Genomic DNA, 20,749 nt, shown 5'->3' with positions numbered 1-20,749 from the left:
TTATATCCTATTTTATACTTCCATTTGCTAAAGCTCTCATAAACTTTGGCCAGCAGTAGACTCATGATTATAAAAAAGCAACTGAGTTCAGTTTCCCATAATAACTGAAGGTCAGGCGGCTGACTTATCTAGGGGAGGCAGAGATAAATTGGAAACAACAAAGAGACACCTGCATTCCAGCTAGATACATGCCCTGAAAACAACACACACTTGGCTAATTTTAACATTCCTTGAGAACAGATAACAGAACGTTGCACGTTTCTGCTTGTCAAGGCATGTGATGCTACATTCACACCAAAAGCGGTGCGAATTTTTCGCGTGAGTAGATCCCATGCAAAGTCAATGCACAGACGCGAATGGTTGCGAATTACGCTAATTTTCACCGGGCGCCGTTAAAAATTCGCCAGAGTTTAAATATTTCAACTTTATTTCTACGCTTTTGGTGTGAACGCAGCATGAGGATACAAGAGTTTTTCACGAAATACTATACCATTACTTTTTTAAATTTACTGTAGTGTTAGGGTAATGACACACTATATTATGACTTTTTATAACATACAATATATGTATTTTTACAATCAATGATGAGCTCGTACTAAGTGTACATTACATTCAACTTTTTTTACAGAATGTACCAAAACACTGGCAACGAGGGAGATCTTGGGAGATGTTAAGTTTGGTCTGTTGAGTTGCATGACACTTTGAACTCTTTCTCTTGAAATTTCAGGCTCATCTTGAAAAAGTCAGTGGTGCTGAAACATCTAAAACTTTATGGAAACTTTAATTCACTTTTCAATTCAGTTTATTTTGTATAGCCCAATATCACAAATTACAAATTTGCCTCAGAGGGCTTTACAATCTGTACACATACGATATCCCTGTCCCAGGACCTCACATCGAATCAGGAAAAACTCCCCAAAAATAACCTTTCACAGGGAAAAAAGGGAAGAACCCTTCAGGAGAGCAACAGAGGAGGATCCCTCTCCCTGGATGGACAGAAGAATAGATGTCATGTGTACAGAATGAACAGCATTACAAAGTTACATAAACACATTACATGAATATGACAATGTATGAATGGAACTCCAATCCATGAAACAGAAGGAGGTAGAGAGGAGAGGCGGCGAGGCACATCAGCAGGGGCCATGGCAGGAGGCCGGCTCACCAGGCATTAGATACTGCCAGGTCCAATGGACCCTATGAGACGTGAAGTCACAACGACTCACATACAGTGAGACCCATAAAAACAGGGTGTTTTGTCTCTGATTTAATCCAACGGTAAGCAGGTAGTTTTCCAGTTGAACCAGTAATACACAGTTTGTTTTCATGATAATCCAGTAAAAAAGATGTGGTGTTCCAGTTAAACCAGTGCTCTTAAGAAAAATGACAGAGCCGCCCCTAAAGCCAAACCCAGCGACAAGAAGAAAGCCATGATGGCCCCAGCTGTTTCTGCTTCATGAGGACGAACATTTCTGAAATAATAAGTATGAATTAGTGATTCACACGAATACAAAATATTAAATAATTTTTTATCAAAATCAAGTCATTCTGAATAGATTTCTTGTATGCAATGTATGAAAGGAAGTTTACATGTACATGAATAGAGCAGTATTTTAAATTAGGTGACAGTTGAATCACATGACTATTTACAGTTGTATCTAATTAACATAAAGATGCCTACTGGGTTATTTTTATGATGGGCAATGTTATTAATATAATCATACATGTAGATGATGATACTGCAACTGAGTATGAATCAGATGTATGAGAAGGTTACATTATTGTAACACTAGGTCTATGAGCACCGGTTGAGCCCTCTACCGAGGAGCCACAGAGCTGCTACGCCGCTCACTGAGGAGGATGTAGGACAGCAGTGTGAAGAGAGTGTTACCTATTGAGACCAGTAGAGAGCTTAACCTGTGCTCATAGAACTAGGGTTACATTACTGTAACCATTGTTTCTTACTTTGGACCAAAGCACATGCAGAGGCTGGCCAGGTAGCCATTACTGAAGGCGAAGAGGATGATGAAGAAGATGAACCAGCCGTCGTGGTGGAAGAAGATGGGCAGGTGTAGACGAGGATGAACGTTACACAGCATGAAAAGAGGGACGAAGATGAGACGACACAAGATGGACACAGGAAGCACCACACTGTCCTTCCTCGGCTGGAAACAGAGATAATGACTCACATTCAACAATTTATCAATACAAAAAGAAGGACTAAGATGGGAAAACACTTCATCGCAAGTCACTGAATGAACGGAGACAGAAGACCAACTGTATGAGCCGGGTGGAGACACAGTTTTTAGTGTTTTGTGTCTCTGGATCATTCAACAGGTGTATTGTGGATGTTTAATGCTTGATATGAAACTCACCCACATACAGAACGCCGTTAAGCTCCGCCCAGCCCAGTCACACAGGTTAAAGAGCAGAAAACAGCTGACTGGGATGAAGAACTTGTCTGTTAAAAAAACCAAAAGACTCAAACAGCGAGTTGATCTGTCTAGTGAGACAGCACTCATACGGACAATGACTCTTAACATTGGAAGTAATCAGCTTAAATGCAGAAGTTCTTCTTCTGGTTCTTGTCCGCTACCAAACATCTGAAGGTGCATTGGCATCTCCTTCAGATGAGGACCGACCTGATTTCCAAAAAGGCCAGAAATCTAAGACACATGGTGGGGTGCGACTGTGGTTCAGTGGAGAGCAGGGTCGTCCTTCAATCAGGGGATTGGTGGTTTGCTCCCCAGCTTCGCTAACCCATGTCAACCCCAAATTGCTCCCGTAGCTATTCTACTAATGTTAGTTAGTCCTGATAGGCAGGTGGCACCTTAGCTCTCCCATTATACATTGACATCCCTTTCCCCATCCCAAAAGCCAGGCGCAATATAGCCTTCAGAAATCTTAAATATTTTAAACTACTACAATAACCCGCTCTCCTCCTGTCTTGATCAGCTGGCTCCCATTAAAACCAAAACTCTCATTCACACACTCATGTAAGCGCCAACTTGAAAGACTCTGCAAGTAAACCGGTTTAACAGTCCATTTCCAAGCCCACTCTGACTACCGATAACAATACAAAAACGCACTCATCTCAGTAGGTCACCTACGACTCCTCACACCTCATACACTCTGGCTCCTCCAACCCAAAGGCTCTCTTCTCAACAATAAACAAGCTTCTCAAACCCAGGGACAACACCTCCAAATCCTTTACAGTGGACAAATGCAACTCTTTCTTTTCATTTTTCAAGACAAAAATTGACATAATTTACAGCAACCTGAACACCTCAACCACCCTATCCATCTCCCTGCATTTCCGGCAACATCCTTCTCTCCTGCCTCGAATCGTCCCTCAACATCACCAGATATGCTCTCTCCTGGTTTAAATCATATTTAACAAAAAGACAACAACTACTCTGTCTCAAGGCGTCCCTCAGGGTTTGGTGCTTGGTCCTCTTCTGTTCATCCTCTTTGTAACATTATACGTCAACATGGTCTTCTCTTCCACTGCTACACTGATGATGTCCAGCAATATATCTCCACAAAGACCATTACCACTGCTCCTCACTCCACTCTGACCAACTGCCTCACTGACAATAAATCATGGATGCAAACTAACTTCCTCAAACTCAACTGTGATAAATCTGTCATTATCATCATCGGTCCCAAATCCCTCACTACAACCAGTGACAACTTCTGCCTCACCATCAACAACTCCACTCTGTCTCCCTCCCCACACATCCACAACCTTGGAGTCACGTTTGACAGCAATCTCTCCTTTGAACATCACATCAAACAAATCACCAGAACTGCCTTCTTTCACCTAAAAAACATCACATCCCGTCTCCGCCCATCACATCCTCATCTGCTGCTGAAACTTTGATCTACGTCTTCATCACCCCCTCCTACCCTCTCCTACCTCACCGACCTGCTCCACCACCACACTCCATCAGGCGTCCTCCTCCTTCACAGACCTGCTCCACCACCACACTCCATCACTTACTTTAAATCAACTCCAGTCAGTACTATTCACCCACCATTTAAAGTATTTTCACTCCTTAAATGTAATCTAACCCCTCTGCTCTTGTCAGAGATTTAACACTACTTACATTTGAATTAAAAATACCTTTCAGTAAACATCAGTTGAATTTGAAACTTCCAAGCCATCTGCACCCTCCATGCCATGCTTCAACTCAAACGTATCGTAGTTTTTGTTCATTTCTTTCATTCATCTTCTTCATATGTTCCATCCTTCCATTACCTTTATCCGCTTTTCAAGCCGATATATGGTTGTCAGAATATCACAGGGCAGACACATGACAACAACCATTCACGCTCACAGCAATTAACCTAAGCTACATGTCTTTGTACTGTGGGAGGAACCCAGAGAACCATGCTGACATACTGACTCCACACAGAAGGGCGGTCCAGCTTGGGAATCAGAACCGAGCCCAGCTTGCTCTGAGGCACCATGCAGCTCTTTACATAAACTCTATATATGGTGATGGTCGAACACATGAGACCACTACAGAAGAAGAACCCTTTCTGACGTGTCTACTGACCCCAGGAGCCTCCGTTGGCGAGGGTGGATTTGGTGTCGGCAGTAATGGCGGGAAATGTTCCGATGGTGACGGTGAAGTTGAAACAGACCAACAGAGCCACCAGCCAGATCTGAAGGGGTCAGCAGAGAGGAAGACACATATTTAATCACTTATTGAAAAACATATTAAATTAAAGCTGCGAGCAGCAATGAACGGGTCCTCGCTCACCGCGCCAGTCGGGGGCGCCAGCGGGACACCGACCCGCTCAGCCGAGAACGCGGGGCCGCTGGTCGTACGTTTTACCGTTTGTCGCGTAACCCCGATATTCTTTTGCCAGTAGGTGGCGCGTCGACTGCGAATGAAAATAAGCTTGTCGATACCCTCAGGCCGCGACTTGTAACGAACACGACGAGCTTGGGGCAGATTCAAGCAAGTCTAGTTGAGCCAGCAGGTGGCGCTCTGACTACGACTGAAATTAGACTTGTCGATATCCTCAGGCCGTGACTTGTAACAAGCACAACACATTTGGGGCAGATTAGAGCAAGTCCAGTTGAGCCACTAGGTGGCACTTTGAGAATGTGAACATATACATGCATCATGTGTCTCTGACATGAAGTGTAGACCACGTTGTGTAAATTACATGTGAATCTGATGCATTTTAGGCTCATTTGTTTTGGCCAGTAGGGGGCGCTTTGAGAATGTGAACATATACATGCATCATGTGTCTCTGACATGAAGTGTAGACCACGTTGTGTAAATTACATGTGAATCTGATGCATTTTAGGTTCATTTGTTTTGGCCAGTAGGGCGCTTTGAGAATGTGAACAGATAAATGCATCACGTGTCTCTACGTGAAGTCTAGACCCCGTCATGTAAATTAAAGGTTAAAAAAAAAAGGGATGAAAAAATGTGCACTTGCCTGGATTCAAACACACAACTCCCACACTCAAGGAATGTGTTTTATCTCACTGCGCCACTGGTTCGCTGAAAAAATGTGATCGGAACTCATATAGCTAGAAAATATTAGTGTCTAAAAGTTGTCATTTTATTTTGTTCTTACCTTTTGTAAGACAATATGTGTGTTTTATTGTCTTCTGCAGGAGCAAATAAATGCTGGAAAAGAAATCATCCGAGTAAACTTCTTCCCTGCTCAATACAAATCTGTTACATATATAAATATATATACAGATATAATTATTTATATATTGTGTCCATAAATATATAGTTTATATTTAAAACAAATATGTATTTAAAAATATATATATATATGTGTATATATATATATATTATATATATATTCTGATCATTTCATTTTTTTTTTTTGGTGTTCCTATGACATTTTCAAAAGTTTCTTCTTGTACATGTGTTCAGGGCTTGACTGGCATCATGCATGATTATTTTTGGAAAGATTGGTTTAGTTAAAGCAGCAGTCTCTAGCATAACAACAAACAGAAAGTGGGATTTTATTAGAATTTTTTTAACGACAAGTGAGAGTGTGTGAAAGCAACGTTTTTTTGCAGAATAATCATGCTCAAGGCCTTCTGATCATCCTGGAAAGAAGATTGAAGTCGATCGGAATTTTTTTGTGGGAGATAACGTTAAATGTATAACGGCAAAAAGTGCCAAAAACGAGCTAAAAATGCGAAAAACGGCCAACTTCGGCAAATTATTGTAGCGCCCCCTAGTCTTCAAATTGCACAATATTTTTTTTGCAAGTTAAGGCATGCCATGTGCATTTAGGAAAAATATTTCAAAGTGATTAGTCCCAATAGTGTTGACGCTATGAGCATTGAAAAACAAGACACGCCCCTAAGATGTTCATTGGGCCATAGATCCTTACCACAATGAGATATAAATAAATGGTTGACATATTCTAGGTCATCTGGCTTCAATGATTTGATTGATATTAGTTTTTTTTTTTATTTGGACCAAGCATATAGTTAAGAAAGTCAATTATGTGTTTTTCACAAAATTCAAAATGGCGGAAAATCTAAGTAGGCGGACCTTAGTGACTCCTTGATCAGATGGCTATTTTCACCAAGCCTGACAAGCGTGCCAAATATGGTTAGTTTTAAAAATGTCTACGTGCCCCAGAAATGCTCCCAATGTAGACAAAGCAATAGTCGCTCGGACCCTAATAAAGGTTAATGTAACTCCTGTTACACATAAACAATCACCAGCTAAACATACCATTGAGTTGTGTCATTAACTGATGTACAAACAGGTCCTCTTCAGAGTGTCTAACCCTTTTTATAGATAAAATCAGTGAAAACTTTGGGATTCTTGTGTCTCTGACCTTCTTAAAGATGTTTATCATGGAAACATTCGGTTTTATGTCTTGGTCAGCTGCTTCACCTTTAGAAGGAGGAGGAGGAGGAGGAGAAGAAAGAGAAGGAGAAGAATAAGGAGAAAAAGAGGGAGAAGGTGAAGAAGAAGAGGGAGAAGAATAAGGAGAATATGAAGGAGAAGAGAAAGAAGGAGAAGGGCGAAGAAGGAGAAGAAGAAGAGAAGGAGAAGAGGAAGAAGGAGGAGGAGAAAGGAGAAGATATGAGAACAAAAAAACATGACAGAGCAAAACAAAGAAAAACTAGAATCAAGTTAAACTTAGCTGATAGTATAAATTGAACTCTGAGTTGACGTTTTTCTACAGTAGGTGTTGTGGATCAGTGTCAACGTGTTTATTTTGTACCTCTGTTTATGAGATTTACTGAGTTCTCCTCGCCTGGCCTCTGGTTTCCGTTTCTCTCCTGATAAAACTGGAAAAACTTCTGAAAACAAACACACCACATCAAATATGAAACATTGTGAAGCTACCATGCGGCCTGATTTGATAATGCATATCATTCTAGTTTGTAAATAAGTTTAGGGTTAGATGAAACACAAAAGACAAGATCTCATTTCACTCTATGTATTATTATGTATCACAAAATCACCAATTATAAATTTGCCTCAGAGGGCTTCACAATCTGTACACATAAGGCATCCCTGTCCCAGGACTTTTCTTTTCCTTGGACTCTGGCGACAGAGGAATCTACCAGTAGCCCTTGGTTAAATCCAGGGTCGTAAAGAAACGCGCAGTGCCCAGCCGGTTCAGGAGATCGTCGACCCGAGGCATTGGGTAAGCCACGAACCGTGACACATCATTCAGCCTGCGATAGTCCACGCAGAACCGCATAGACCCATCCTTCTTGACCACAAGATATTCTGGCCGGCAGCACCTCCATGAACTGCTCCAAGACGACCTTCTCCACCGCCGCCTGCGCCCTGGGCTGTAGTCATCTGGTGGTGGCGTCCTTCAACTGGTGCACGTACGTAAAGGGACAGTCCTCGGACCCCAGCGTTGCCTCGCAGAACTTCCACCGGTGGTCCTGCGGGGTCAGTCCCAGTCGATCCACGACGGCTTTACGCACCGCAGCATAATTGTGCAGAGCTGTCGGAGGCAGCCCCAGGGCTGCTGTCTGCACCTCCCAGGTGAGAAGAGGCAGGAGACGGACCGCCCACTCCGCCACCGGCCAACCGCACGCCTCCGCCGTCACCTCGAATGTCTCAAGAAAAGATTGCCCGTCGTCGGCTGCCGTCATTTTGTGCAGAGTTACCCCCGCCCAGGTGGAGGGGTTCTGCGCCGATGGCACTGCAGCTGTCCGGGCAGCGAGCTGCTCGAGGGCATAGGTCTGCCTCTCAGTCTGGACCTCGAGCGCCCCCAGGAACTGGCGGTTTGCCTCCGCCTGGTCCCGCTGCACCGCTGCGATCACACCTAGCATTTGCCCCAACGCGATGATCGGCTCCTCTCCTTCCATGTGCTTTACTTCAGGGGGCCCCACGTTGGGCTCCAGTGTAACAACTTCTGATTCCAATACCCGGGTTCCCCCCCAGCACCAATTAATGAGCACAATTAGTGTAATGTTTGGCAATATACTTTATTTGGGTCGCTGCTCTGCTGGTCTCCTGCTCCCCTGCCTCCTATCATGACCCTGCTGATGCCGCCCCTCTCTTTCTCCTTCTGTTTCATGGATTGTGGAGGTCTGGATCGTGGTCCATGCTTACTACTAATTATCCATACATTCTGTCATACTCATTGAATGTTTATGTAACTCTGTTCATCTGGTCACATGACATCTATTGCTTCTGTCCATCCGGGGAGAGGAATCCTCCTCTGTTGATCTCCTGAAGGGTTCTTCCTTTTTTCCCTGTGAAAGGGTTTTATCTGATCCGATGTGAGGTCAGGGATGTCGTATGTGTACAGATTGTAAAGCCCTCTGAGGGGAGTTTGTGATTCTGGGCTATACAAAATAAACTTAATTGAACGTGAGCATACATGGCTTAGTTGCACTAATAACACACAGACGCACAAACATACTTACATGTGGGACTTTAGGTGAATAATCACATCTGTGTCTTGTCCTCTGTGTCCTATAAAGTGTGTGTGTGTGTGTGTGTGTACTTACCAGTTTAGGCAGCAGGACGTAGGAAAGGACAGACAGACCAATAACAAAACAGGCCGTGATGAAATAACCAAACGCTGCATTCTCAAGCTCTGAGCCACCTACAGGAGGGGGGGGGGGCAGGAGAGGAGGAGAGGAAGGGAGGAGAGGTGGAGATGGACCAGAAGAGAAGATGAGGAGGAGAAGAAGGAGAACATACTGACTGAATTCTACAGAAAATATTCTATATATATATATATAATAATTATTATTTGTATTTTTCGAATAAAACTAAATTTGATGTTATGGATGAGTTACTTATGGGTTATTGCTAAGTTATTGATGTGTTATCAATACCGTATTAAGGAATTAGTAAGGAGTTCATAGTTCATAATCATACTTGCGATGGCACAGATCATGGCGAAGGCAGCGAAGCTCCCAGCGAGGCCCTGACCGCTCATGATGGGAGTCGTGTACAAAGCCGGAAGCAGCCCGGCCATCCCGAACAGACTGCCCTGAAGCACCGCCCCAAACGCTGAAGACAGATCAACAGACAGAGAGAGAGACAGACAGACAGAGAGACAGACAGAGACAGACAGACAGAGAGAAAGACAGACAGACAGAGAGAGAGAGACAGACAGAATGAGAGACGGACAGACAGACAGACAGAGAGAAAGAGACACAGACAGACAGAAAGAGAGAGACAGACAGGGACAGACAGACAGAATGAGAGACCGACAGACAGAGAGGGACAGACAGACAGTGAGGGACAGAGAGAGACAGACAGACAGAGACAGAATGAGAGACGGACAGACAGACAGAGAGAGACAGACAGACAGAGGGACAGACAGACAGACAGAGAGAGAGACAGACAGACAGACAGAGAGAGAGGGAGAGACAGACAGAGAGAGAGAGACAGACAGACAGACAGACAGAATGAGAGACAGACAGACAGAGAGACAGATAATTATTCAAACAAAACCAACTCCCAACAAAGAATAAAACAAAGAACAACAATCACAATATTAAAGCTGCAAGCAGCGATGTGCGGGTCCTCATTCCTCCTCCACGTCGTCGGGGGTACTGGCTGGACGCCGGTTCACGCTGTCGAGAAGTCTGTGACTGTCAGAGTAAGCGTCTATGAGTTAGACGTTTTTTCCTGCATGCAGGAAATTATACTATACTGCAAACAAACCACCTCAAGATCCTACTGCCCGATTTTGGAATGAATCAATAATGAACCACAGAAAGTCTTGTACGAATCGGAGCTAGCGTTTAGGAGAAAATAGAAAAAAACGTGTTCTTTATGAAATTCTAAATGGCGTCAAATCTGATTAGGCACATTCTATGGTCACCATTGACTTTTTTGTAGAGCAAGTGCAAGTGGACATGTGTGCCAAATTTCAAGTCAATCGGTCATTGGGGGCAAACACTGTGGGCTTTTGAACGAAATAAAAATTCTAGGGGGCGCTATAGACGTTTCTTTATGAACTAATGCTTTTCCTCCAAAATCTAAAAATGTTCACCAGTCTGGATATGCCTTCGTCGTAGAGGACCCTAAAAAGTACTAACAATATAAACAATATATGTCTTATTTGGCTGGACAGAAAGAAGCAGCTCCACTTTGTGTCTAAAGAAAGAGACCAATCACACTCTTCAGAGAGTAAGAAGGACTTATTATCTCTCTCGTCTTCCGACCTCTCAAACGACTGAGTGCTTTCCCAATAGTTTCACATATGTGGTTAAACATTATCATGAAACAACTGCTGCAAGTTTTGACTTTGAAGTGTTGATTTTATTGAAATTTTCAAGGAATATTTCAGGTTCTCATTTTGGTTGTTGACTTAGTTTTTTGCTGAGACACAGCCTTTTGACACCCTTTGGAAGTTCATGGGTCAGTATCCCCAAGCTTTTAAAATCTTTTAATAAGATTAGTCCAATAATGATCCACAGAAAATTTGGAAGGAGGAGATAGGAAAAAAAAGCTGTACAAATTCTAAATGGCAGGAAATAAGTAGGCGGAGTTATATGGTCCAAGAGGCTTTTTTGTAGATAAGATTGAACCGGACATGTATGAGGGGCGTGACCTTACAAAAAATCGACGTTAATAACAGTGCCACCATGTGGTCGATTGGGTGAACACTTGCACATCAAGTTTCATGTTTCAACCTGTTACAACCCTAATAAAGAGCTAAATTAAGAAGTAACACATCGGTAACAAGGAGCCCTCAACCAAATGCTACAGACTCACAGTTGATGATGATGATCTTCACCATGGTGATGGAGAAAAAGGGCAGTGGCTCCAGAGGAACTTTGACAAGAACAGCGGTGGCGATGAAGACCAACATGATGATGAGCAGACTACCCATTACACGCAGGCGCTGAGGAATACTGACACAAGGAGAAGAAGTTCAAAGATCATCGGAGAGCTCAGGGGTTGCATTGAGAAGAAACTGAATTAGAGCCGAGGAATCAATTCAATTTTCAATTCAATTCAATTCAGTTTATTTTGTATAGCCCAATATCACAAATTACAAATTTGCCTCAGAGGGCTTTACAATCTGTACACATACGACATCCTTGTCCCAGGACCTCACATCGAATCAGGAAAAACTCCCCAAAAATAACCTTTCACAGGGAAAAAAGGGAAGAAACCTTCAGGAGAGCAACAGAGGAGGATCCCTCTCCCCGGATGGACAGAAGCAATAGATGTCATGTGTACAGAATGAACAGCATTTACAAAGTTACATAAACACATTACATGAATATGACAATGTATGAATGGAACTCCAATCCATGAAACAGAAGGAGGTAGAGAACACAGAGCATCACCCATCTGTTCCCTCTGCCACGGACCACAAGATCAAAGGGGTCGGGCTAGCAGAGCAGAGCTTTGCACATTACAGTATCAGGAGAGTACTGCTAGTCGAACGACGGCCGCGATCCTTCTCTACGCCGATGCTCCGTAGAGTGCCACTCCTACAACGCCTGACGAACTTCCAGCGAAACGTCACGGCACTTCTGATCTCCCGGCGCCACGCCGGCAGCAACGCTGATGACGTCACGACGCACACCACGGGCCTTAGCTGCCCACAGCGGCCAGGTCGTATCTTTCACAGCTCCTTCCCGCATCACGTACATCCACCCACCACGTCCACCCTAGCCACAGCGCTACCTCCAGCACACCCACCCGCCCGACCATCCCCGTCGTCTCACACACTCAGGCAGCAGATTCTCGCCGGCAATTATGTTGACCTCACTCAACTCATCCACCCATCCGCAAGCAATCCCCACACCCCTAGAGAACTGATTACCGTCCTCGGCCCCATCGAGCTCAGCCAGCCTCTCCCACCCGGTCCAAGGAACTCACTACGACGGAATTTGCTTATGTTTTTTCCCTGTACTGCAGAGTCTTTACATCCTGCCCTTCCCTAAACTTCGAGCTCTGCGACGCTCCATCCCACCCAGCCTCCACATGCTTCCTCTCAACACCTCGGCCGCACCCCCGAGCTCCCCGTAACCAAAGCCTCATCTTCCACCTCAGATAGGCTTCGGCGGCCTCTATGGCAACAAGTGGTTCTCAGCCGAATAGCCGCCGGAATACGCATCCCTTACTCCCTCCTCCGCGATCTCCGAGATGTACCCCATAGTCATCGCAGCCATTCTTTGGTGACATGAATGGTCCAAAAAGACCATTGCTTTCTACTCTGACAACAGCGCAGTAGTCGATATCATCAACAAGGGACGGTCACGCTGCCTAGACATAATGCAGTTCATGCGCAGACTAACCCTAGTTTCAGCTCTGCTTCAGTTCATCATCCGAGCCGCCCACATCCAAGGTCACAAAAACCTCATTGCTGATTCACTTCCTCGTTTCTCTCTGCAGAAATTCAGACGTTTAGCACCAGCCTCAGAACCCCGGCCGACTCCGGTCCCACCGTTTTCAGCCACCATCTTCATCTGACCCCACAACTAGAACACCCAGTCTCTGCCTCCCATCATCACCAGCGTTGCACCACAAACACTTTCTTCGTACCTCACAGGACGGAACAGCGTTAAAGCCTTCCACGCCTTCGCCAGCTTGCCATTCCCATCACTCGACGTCCTCACCCTCACCAACTTCATCACATACGCCCATTCCCACAAAATCAGGTCCTCTACCATACGAGTCTACTCAAGCGGAATTAACTTCCTCACTAAACTGTCCTGAGGGGCTCCTTGTTCCGCCACGACCCATTCGCATGTAGTCATGCTCCTTAAAGGCCTTCGTAAAACCGAACCGCTTTCTGCGCCTATTCTCCGCATACCTCTCCCACATCCACTCCAACCTCACCGGTGCTTGTCCACATGAAGCTTCAGACAAGACTACACCCATCCACGAGTCTCCACTCCCCCGTTCCCACCAGCCACAGGGACACCGCTGACCAACCGCACCCCACCAACCTTCCCTCTCTTTCATCCCTCTGCCCCCTCTTCTTCCCTTACCTCTTACCCCTCGACCTCCATCCCTTCCCCCTCGACCCCATCCCTACATCCCTCACCCCTCGACACCCTTTTCCGTTTCATAACTTTTGCAATAAACCATTCAAACCCATATCGTTACTAGCGTGATCATTGTTAGTGAAGAAGTAAATAGGTCTGGCTTCAGTTCCCCACCTATGTCTCCTAAATGTTTGTACGCATGCAGAGTTTCCGTACAGGTGAAATGAACTGGTCTCTGCTGGAACCAAACTTACACCTCACCCTAGTCCAGTATTTCTCAAACTGTGGGGTGCGCCCCTCTTGTGGGGCACAGTGTTATTACAGCAGAGGTTCTATTTCAAGAACCTTATTGAGAACTTCACATATTATAAAAGTACAACTTACACAGACAAAACTAAAGGTGCGTTCACACCAAAAGCGCTTTACTTGTGTGAGTTTAGTCGCCGGACTAATTGTGGCTTATCTCCATGGAATAAGTTATCATTTCCGCGATAGAAGAAATTAGATGAAAAACACTATTTCTTTGTACATGTTGTGTCAAACGTCGGACCATCAGACGCCCTTGTGTCTGGATTCATATTATTAATATTATATATTATCCGTAGCCGCACACAGCTCGTGGATTTCTCCTCCAGGAGCTGCCTCTGGATGACTGCCGTTTCCAGCGCTACTAGAGTAGCAGCAGCCAGTTTGATTTAATAACGGCACAACGTCAGTGAAATTGCGAATGCCTATTTACCTATACTATACCTATGACTCTTGTCATTAGTATTGTTGTGTTGTAGTACTCACAGGGAGTGCAGAAAGGAGTTGAGGCAGGTGCAGATGAGCAGCGGCAGCATGGCGCACAGCGTCATCACGTTGTTGAATTTGGCCTCTAGAAGGCTGCGATGTTCACTTGAAGCCTCTGTCTGATTGGCTGAAGAATCAACCAATGAGGAGTCTTTCAGACGGTTGGTGAAGTACTGAAGACAAACCAACATGTTAGTCCGTTTCTCAATACTTTGTCTCTCAGCTCCAATCCCATTGTTCACATGTTCAAACACAAATGTACAGCTTCATTTTCAAACTACACTCACAAACGTGACTGAAGTAGGAGGAAATGTTTGTACAGTTAGATTAGACTGCTGCTTGATAGGCCCAAAAAAAAATCTGAACAGGAAGCAATGGTGAATTAATCTGCGGTTTAATAAACACACAGGAAGATAAATTAATTAAATAAAAAAAGAGCCATCAGAAGGGGGAAAACACTGTTGAACATATTAAGAAGTTATAATTTTTGCTTCGATCCACTCTTGATATACATTCACTGGTTATTTGGATCCGAATATGAGATTAAACATAGAAAATCCACAGAGTTTAAATGTTTACTACACTTTAGTGTTCATTACAGATATGCAGAACTTTTCTTCTGGCTATCCTAACTTTTACTTTAATGTAATACATATACCATAATATGGTAGAATTGATTTTTTACAGCAGTTGTTTCATTCACTTCACATAGCAGAAGATGATGTGTGGATGGATAACCGACAAGACGTGATGTCATACCATGGTAGCAGTCATGAAGAAGTTCCAGGGCAACAGTGTCCCCAAACCGAGCATGAAGAAGACCAGCCAGACGCCAAAATACCTGCAGGAAGACACAAAACCACTGTGAGCAACAGACTGGTGTGTTTTTACTGTTTAACTTTGATAACCTTGACCCTAACCCAAAAAGTTAATATCATTTTCACTCATTATTAACAGCTGCCAGCCATCATCTTTACTCCACTGGAGGTGATGGCTGGCAGAGATGGATCACCCTCCACTGAAGGTGATGGCTATCAGAGGTGGATCACCTGGATCGCACTCCACTGGAGGTGATGGCTATCAGAGATGGATCACCCTCCACTGAAGGTGATGGCTATCAGAGGTGGACCACCTGGATCGCACTCCACTGGAGGTGATGGCTATCAGAGGTGGATCACCTGGATCGCACTCCACTGGAGGTGATGGCTATCAGAGATGGATCACCCTCCACTGAAGGTGATGGCTATCAGAGGTGGACCACCTGGATCACACTCCACTGAAGGTGATGGCTATCAGAGATGGATCACCCTCCACTGAAGGTGATGGCTATCAGAGGTGGACCACCTGGATCGCACTCCACTGGAGGTGATGGCTATCAGAGGTGGACCACCTGGATCACACTACACAGGGAGGTGATGGCTATAAGAGGTGGACCACCTGGATCACACTCCACTGAATGTGATGGATATCAGAGGTGGATCACATGGATCACACTCCAGTGAAGGTGATGGCTATCAGAGGTGGATCACATGGATCACACTCCAGTGAAGGTGATGGCTATCAGAGGTGGAACCTGGATCACACTCCACTGAAGGTGATGGCTATCAGAGGTGGATCACCTGGATTACACTCCACTGAATGTGATGGCTATCAGAGGTGGATCACATGGATCACACTCCAGTGAAGGTGATGGCTATCAGAGGTGGACCAAATGGATCACACTCCAGTGGAGGTGATGGCTATCAGAGGTGGACCACATGGATCACACTCCAGTGGAGGTGATGGCTATCAGAGGTGGACCACCTGGATCACACTCCACTGAAGGTGATGGCTATCAGAGGTGGACCACATGGATCACACTCCAGTGGAGGTGATGGCTATCAGAGGTGGACCACCTGGATCACACTCCACTAAAAGTGATCGCTGGTGGAGATGGAGGCAAACCTGTGGTTTCACAATAAACCCTCTTCAACTTCACCATTGCCTCAGCCAAGTCAACGACATCTTGAAGTCCTTGTCTCAAGATGCCGTTGAGAAACAACTTTGATGCTTGGCTCAAGGGCATCTCGGCAGAGCCCAGGAGGTGAACTGTCACCTCTTCAGCTAACAGTCCACAATCAGTACCTGGTCCGTCCAGGACATAAACCTGCTACCCTCTAGTTTCCAGCCTACGTACTGAGCTAACAAAAATCAATAACTGATTTTAGCGTCTGTATTAAATGTCAATCAGAATGATATACTACTTTTATAACTTTACCTGGAATCTAAAGAGTGTTTGAATATCTGTAGCATCCTGCTGCATTTATTATTTCAAACTAAACAGGGGAAAGTTGTTTTTGACTCACTTGTCTCTTGGTGAGCAGATGGCCATTATCCTCTGAGGATTGGATTAACGGAAGACCTGATGAACAGATACAGAAAAACAATTACTCAGCATTCAGATACTTTTCAAAGTAAAATACATCAGACTTCAAACAGACACTTATATAACAAAGAGGTCAAGGTCTTTACTTTAGATAACATAAACCTCAGTATGTACAGATGACCCTGTTATGTAAAGTCCATGATTTCATTCCTCGTTGCCTTTTTCAGACCGTTCAAGGTATTGGTTTATATATATATATATCGCCAGCCAGGGTTTATAAACGCCTTTGCAAACAGCATTTGATGTTTGTCAACGCCTGCTCTATGTGTCTGCAAGTGTCCATGAAGAAAGCCTGTCGGTGTCTGTTGATGTTGGTACAATATAAGAAAAAAACTACTGATATCTTTGAAATTTTCTTCTGACAAGCCTTGTTAACCAATCATTAACTCCCTTGGGGTCTAAAGTCTTTTTCTTGATTTTACAGAATTTCTTAAATTCACCTTTGAAAAGGCATTTGCATTTGATACATACCCATATAAAAAATTGCAGAACAATCTTAGATATCTATGTAATGAAGCACCGTTGTCTTTAGGTACAGTATAAAGATTTGGCCCTAAAGCTGAAAAGTTTAAGATTTATTTAAAATTCTTCAAATCTCTTGAGAATACCTTTACTCATGTGGACAAACTAGTTTTGGTGCTGGAAATTGGTTTACCAAAGTTTTAGGTTCACAAAAGTGGTGAAATATATGAATACAATAGTAGTTACATGTAATAAATGTCTAAAACGATATTTTGTAATGTCGTTTTTTGAGTAAAAGTGTTGTCAATGCCAAATGTGAGAGAATGAGATCAAATGGGACTGAGAAATGACTTCAACATTACTACAGATCAAGCTTCATGGGATGTATGCAAAAAAAATGAACATTACAATTGTTTTAGTTTTCAAACAAAATATTGACTATATATTTTAGTCTGTTTTTCAAGAACAGTTTTCCAAACAAGAGCAGAATATGTCCTATATATATATAAAAACAAACTTTTACTATTTACTAATTGAAAATGGCAGTGTTTTTCCTAAGCTTAAGGTGGGCAGGTCCATTTCCTAAGTGTTCATTGGTTAGTTTCACGCAAAATATTGATGACACACGATTCCACAAATTAAGTTTCAGGGCGGAGCTTAACACAAACGTCACACGGCACGTCCAAGCTCTTGGCTCGCTCATATTTATGTGCCTTTTTACCGCGGAGATATGATTATAACCGTTGCCTAAACACCGTAGGACAAGCCGGGATGTCCATCGACTCCAGAGAGTTAACCCTTAACCGACAGAATGAGTGCCTTGCATGCAGTAGATCAAATGCAAAATTAAATCTTCTGGTTTTACCTGGTTAGGTTTAGGGGTTAGGTAACCTCTACCCCTAACCCTTGTGGTTTTGTTTTCTAAACCCTAACCTTTGTGACATTATATATTTACATTATAATTCCTAAAACCAAAAATGAAATAGGCTCAAAACTATATTTCACAAAATCATGAAAAATAAATATTAGAGTAAATATATTAACAATAACATAATTAAGATGAACTCCCAATCACAGCAAATAAAGCAGCTGGAGGTTTTACCTTCAGTGTTTCTCCACGACGACAGCAGAGTTCTACAGAAGAGCAGAAGAACTTTGCTCCTGTTTGTGAACCCTCAACAAACAACTTCTGTCTCTCTTTGTTTCATTCTCGGTTCAAGTCTCCTTTAGTCTTTCTTGCCAGTCAGTTGGGAAATCTTTCTTCCTGTATCTGTCACGTTTTTTTATGTATTCCTTGTTCCTCTCTCAGAGATCTTCCTCCTCTTATTTGCCTCACGTCTTTCTGCTGTTTCAGCAGAATCAGTTCTTCTGTCTGCAGTGACCTTTGGCCCCTGATATCAGTCAGTTCTGTGGACTTTGTTTTTTCCTGAATAAATGCTGATTATGTGATAACAGAACAACTAAATAACTGGAAAGGTGCACTCAGTAGAGAGATCTCTGCAATGACCAGTGCTGCATTGAGCAACCCCCCAATTGGCTCCCCCTCGTCTAGACAACAAGGTGCTCTCAGTCTTCAGTCTAGATTCAAGTCTGTTACTGATGCCATTGCACCCACTAAAGTGAAGGTGGTCTCTAGGGCAACTGTGGGTCAGTGCTTAGCAGGTCCGTCTTTCAATCAGGGGGTTGGCGGTTCAATCCCTGCCCTAGTCGATGTGTACTTGAGCAAGACACTTAACCCTGAATTGTTCCCTGTAGCTGTGTCTACAGTGTATGAATGTAACATGATTGTAAATCGCTTTGGATAAAAGCGTCAGCTAAATGACATGTAATGTAATGGTCTCGGGAAAGAAAAGATGCCTTGGAGAAACGCCACGCTGTCAGAATAGAGAAAAGAGAAAACTGATCTCCATGTTCACTGTGGTATCTATAAAGAGATACTTTATAATTTGGAACTTAGAAATGCAAGGCAGTCCTTCTTCTCTGACATCATAACAGAAAACAATAACAATATATTATTATTTGCTACCGTTGACAGGCTAACAAACCCTCCGGTGTCAGTAACTGCTACGCTCCAGCAGGTCCGTCTTTCAATCACAGGATCAGCTATCCCTAGTTGATGTTTCCTTGAGCAAGACACTGAACCCTGAATTGCTCCTGTAGCTGTTCTACAGTGTATGAATGTAAGTCGCTTTGGATAAAAGCGTCAGCTAAATGAAATGTAATGGGGTTAGGGTTAGGGCAATCAATTTGCCTCCTTTTTTGCTGACAAAATTCAGAAGATTAGACAAGCAGTCTGTGCTGTGCCTCCACACCAACCACAGGGTATGTGTTGTCCCCATCTGTAAATAACATCCATTTAAATATCATTACACAATTGCATTCAATCAACAAAAGAAACCTAGAAGACATTATACAACATCTGAAAACACTGCTGCTTGGATATTCTACCAACACACTTCTTCAAAAATATTTTACACTGCATGACCACTGATCTTTTACAAATTGTAAACACATCCCTTCTCTCAGGGGGGAAAACTGCAGTTATTAAACCACTCTAAAAAAAGGCTAGTTTAGACCCCGAAATAATGAAAAATGATTGGCCAATATTCAATTTATTTTGTATAGCCCAATATCACAAATTACAAATTTGCCTCAGAGGGCTTTACAATCTGTACACATACAACATCCCTGTCCCAGGACCTCACATTAGATACTGGAAAAACTCCCCAAAAATAACCTTTGACAGTGAAAAAAGGGAAGAAACCTTCAGGAGAGCAACAGAGGAGGATCCCTCTCCCCGGATGGACAGAAGAATAGATGTCATGTGTACAGAATGAACAGCATTTACAAAGTTACATAAACACATTACATGAATATGACAATGTATGAATGGAACTCCAATCCATGAAACAGAAGGAGGTAGAGAGGAGGGGGCGGGGCATCAGCAGGGCCACCGCGGGAGGCCGGCTCACCAGGCATCAGACACCTCCAGGTCCAATGGACCCTCTGAGACGTGAAGTCACAACGACTCCGGGGAGGAAGCAGAGTTAATAAGGTGCAATGGAGAGATGTAAATTCATCCATAAGGAGAGAGAGAAGATGAGATAGGTGCTCAGTGTATCCTAAAACATCCCCCAGCAGCCTATAAGCCTATAGCAGCATATCAAGGGGCTCGAACAGGGCAAACCTGATTCAGCCCTAACTATAAGCACTATCAAACAGGAAAGTCTTAAGTCTATTCTTGAATGAGGTGACTGTGTCTGCCTCCCGGACTGAAAGTGGAAGCTGGTTCCATAAAAGAGGAGCTTGATAACTGAAGGCTCTTGCTCCCATTCTACTTTTTAGGACTCTAGGAACCACAAGTAGCCCCGCATTTAGTGAGCGCAGCTCTCTAGTGGGACAATATGGTACTACAAGCTCCTTAAGATATGATGGTGCATCACCAATCAAGGCTTTGTAGGTGAGGAGAAGAATTTTAAATGTGATTCTTGATTTTACAGGGAGCCAGTGCAGAGTAGCTAATACAGGAGTAATGTGATCTCTTTTCTTAGTTTTTGTAAGTACACGAGCTGCAGCATTCTGGATCAACTGGAGGGACTTAAGAGACTTATTAGAGCAGCCTGATA

At 43.6% G+C, this 20,749-nt stretch overlaps 1 protein-coding gene across 1 annotated transcript; it reads right to left on the bottom strand.

Moving 5' to 3' along the window:
- Window positions 1-23: 23 nt before the first annotated feature.
- LOC117739366 (equilibrative nucleoside transporter 1-like) lies at window positions 24-18,506 on the bottom strand. The gene is made up of 13 exons (XM_034545731.1): window positions 18,226-18,506; window positions 16,582-16,637; window positions 14,996-15,077; window positions 14,237-14,409; window positions 11,214-11,353; window positions 9,363-9,497; window positions 8,987-9,084; window positions 7,231-7,309; window positions 6,838-6,896; window positions 4,563-4,671; window positions 2,376-2,461; window positions 1,966-2,165; window positions 24-1,472 (listed from the first exon to the last, which is right to left on the bottom strand). The coding sequence occupies exons 2-13, from the start codon at window positions 16,605-16,607 to the stop codon at window positions 1,361-1,363; spliced, it is 1,299 nt and encodes a 432-aa protein (XP_034401622.1). The 5' UTR covers window positions 16,608-16,637; window positions 18,226-18,506; the 3' UTR covers window positions 24-1,360.
- Between the last annotated feature and the right edge of the window lie 2,243 nt (window positions 18,507-20,749).

The sequence above is a fragment of the Cyclopterus lumpus genome, chromosome 1, assembly GCF_009769545.1.
Source record: "Cyclopterus lumpus isolate fCycLum1 chromosome 1, fCycLum1.pri, whole genome shotgun sequence".
NCBI lineage: Eukaryota > Metazoa > Chordata > Actinopteri > Perciformes > Cyclopteridae > Cyclopterus > Cyclopterus lumpus.
The sequence above is the reverse complement of the archived record's forward strand: the minus strand, read 5'-3'. Positions and strand labels throughout refer to the sequence as shown.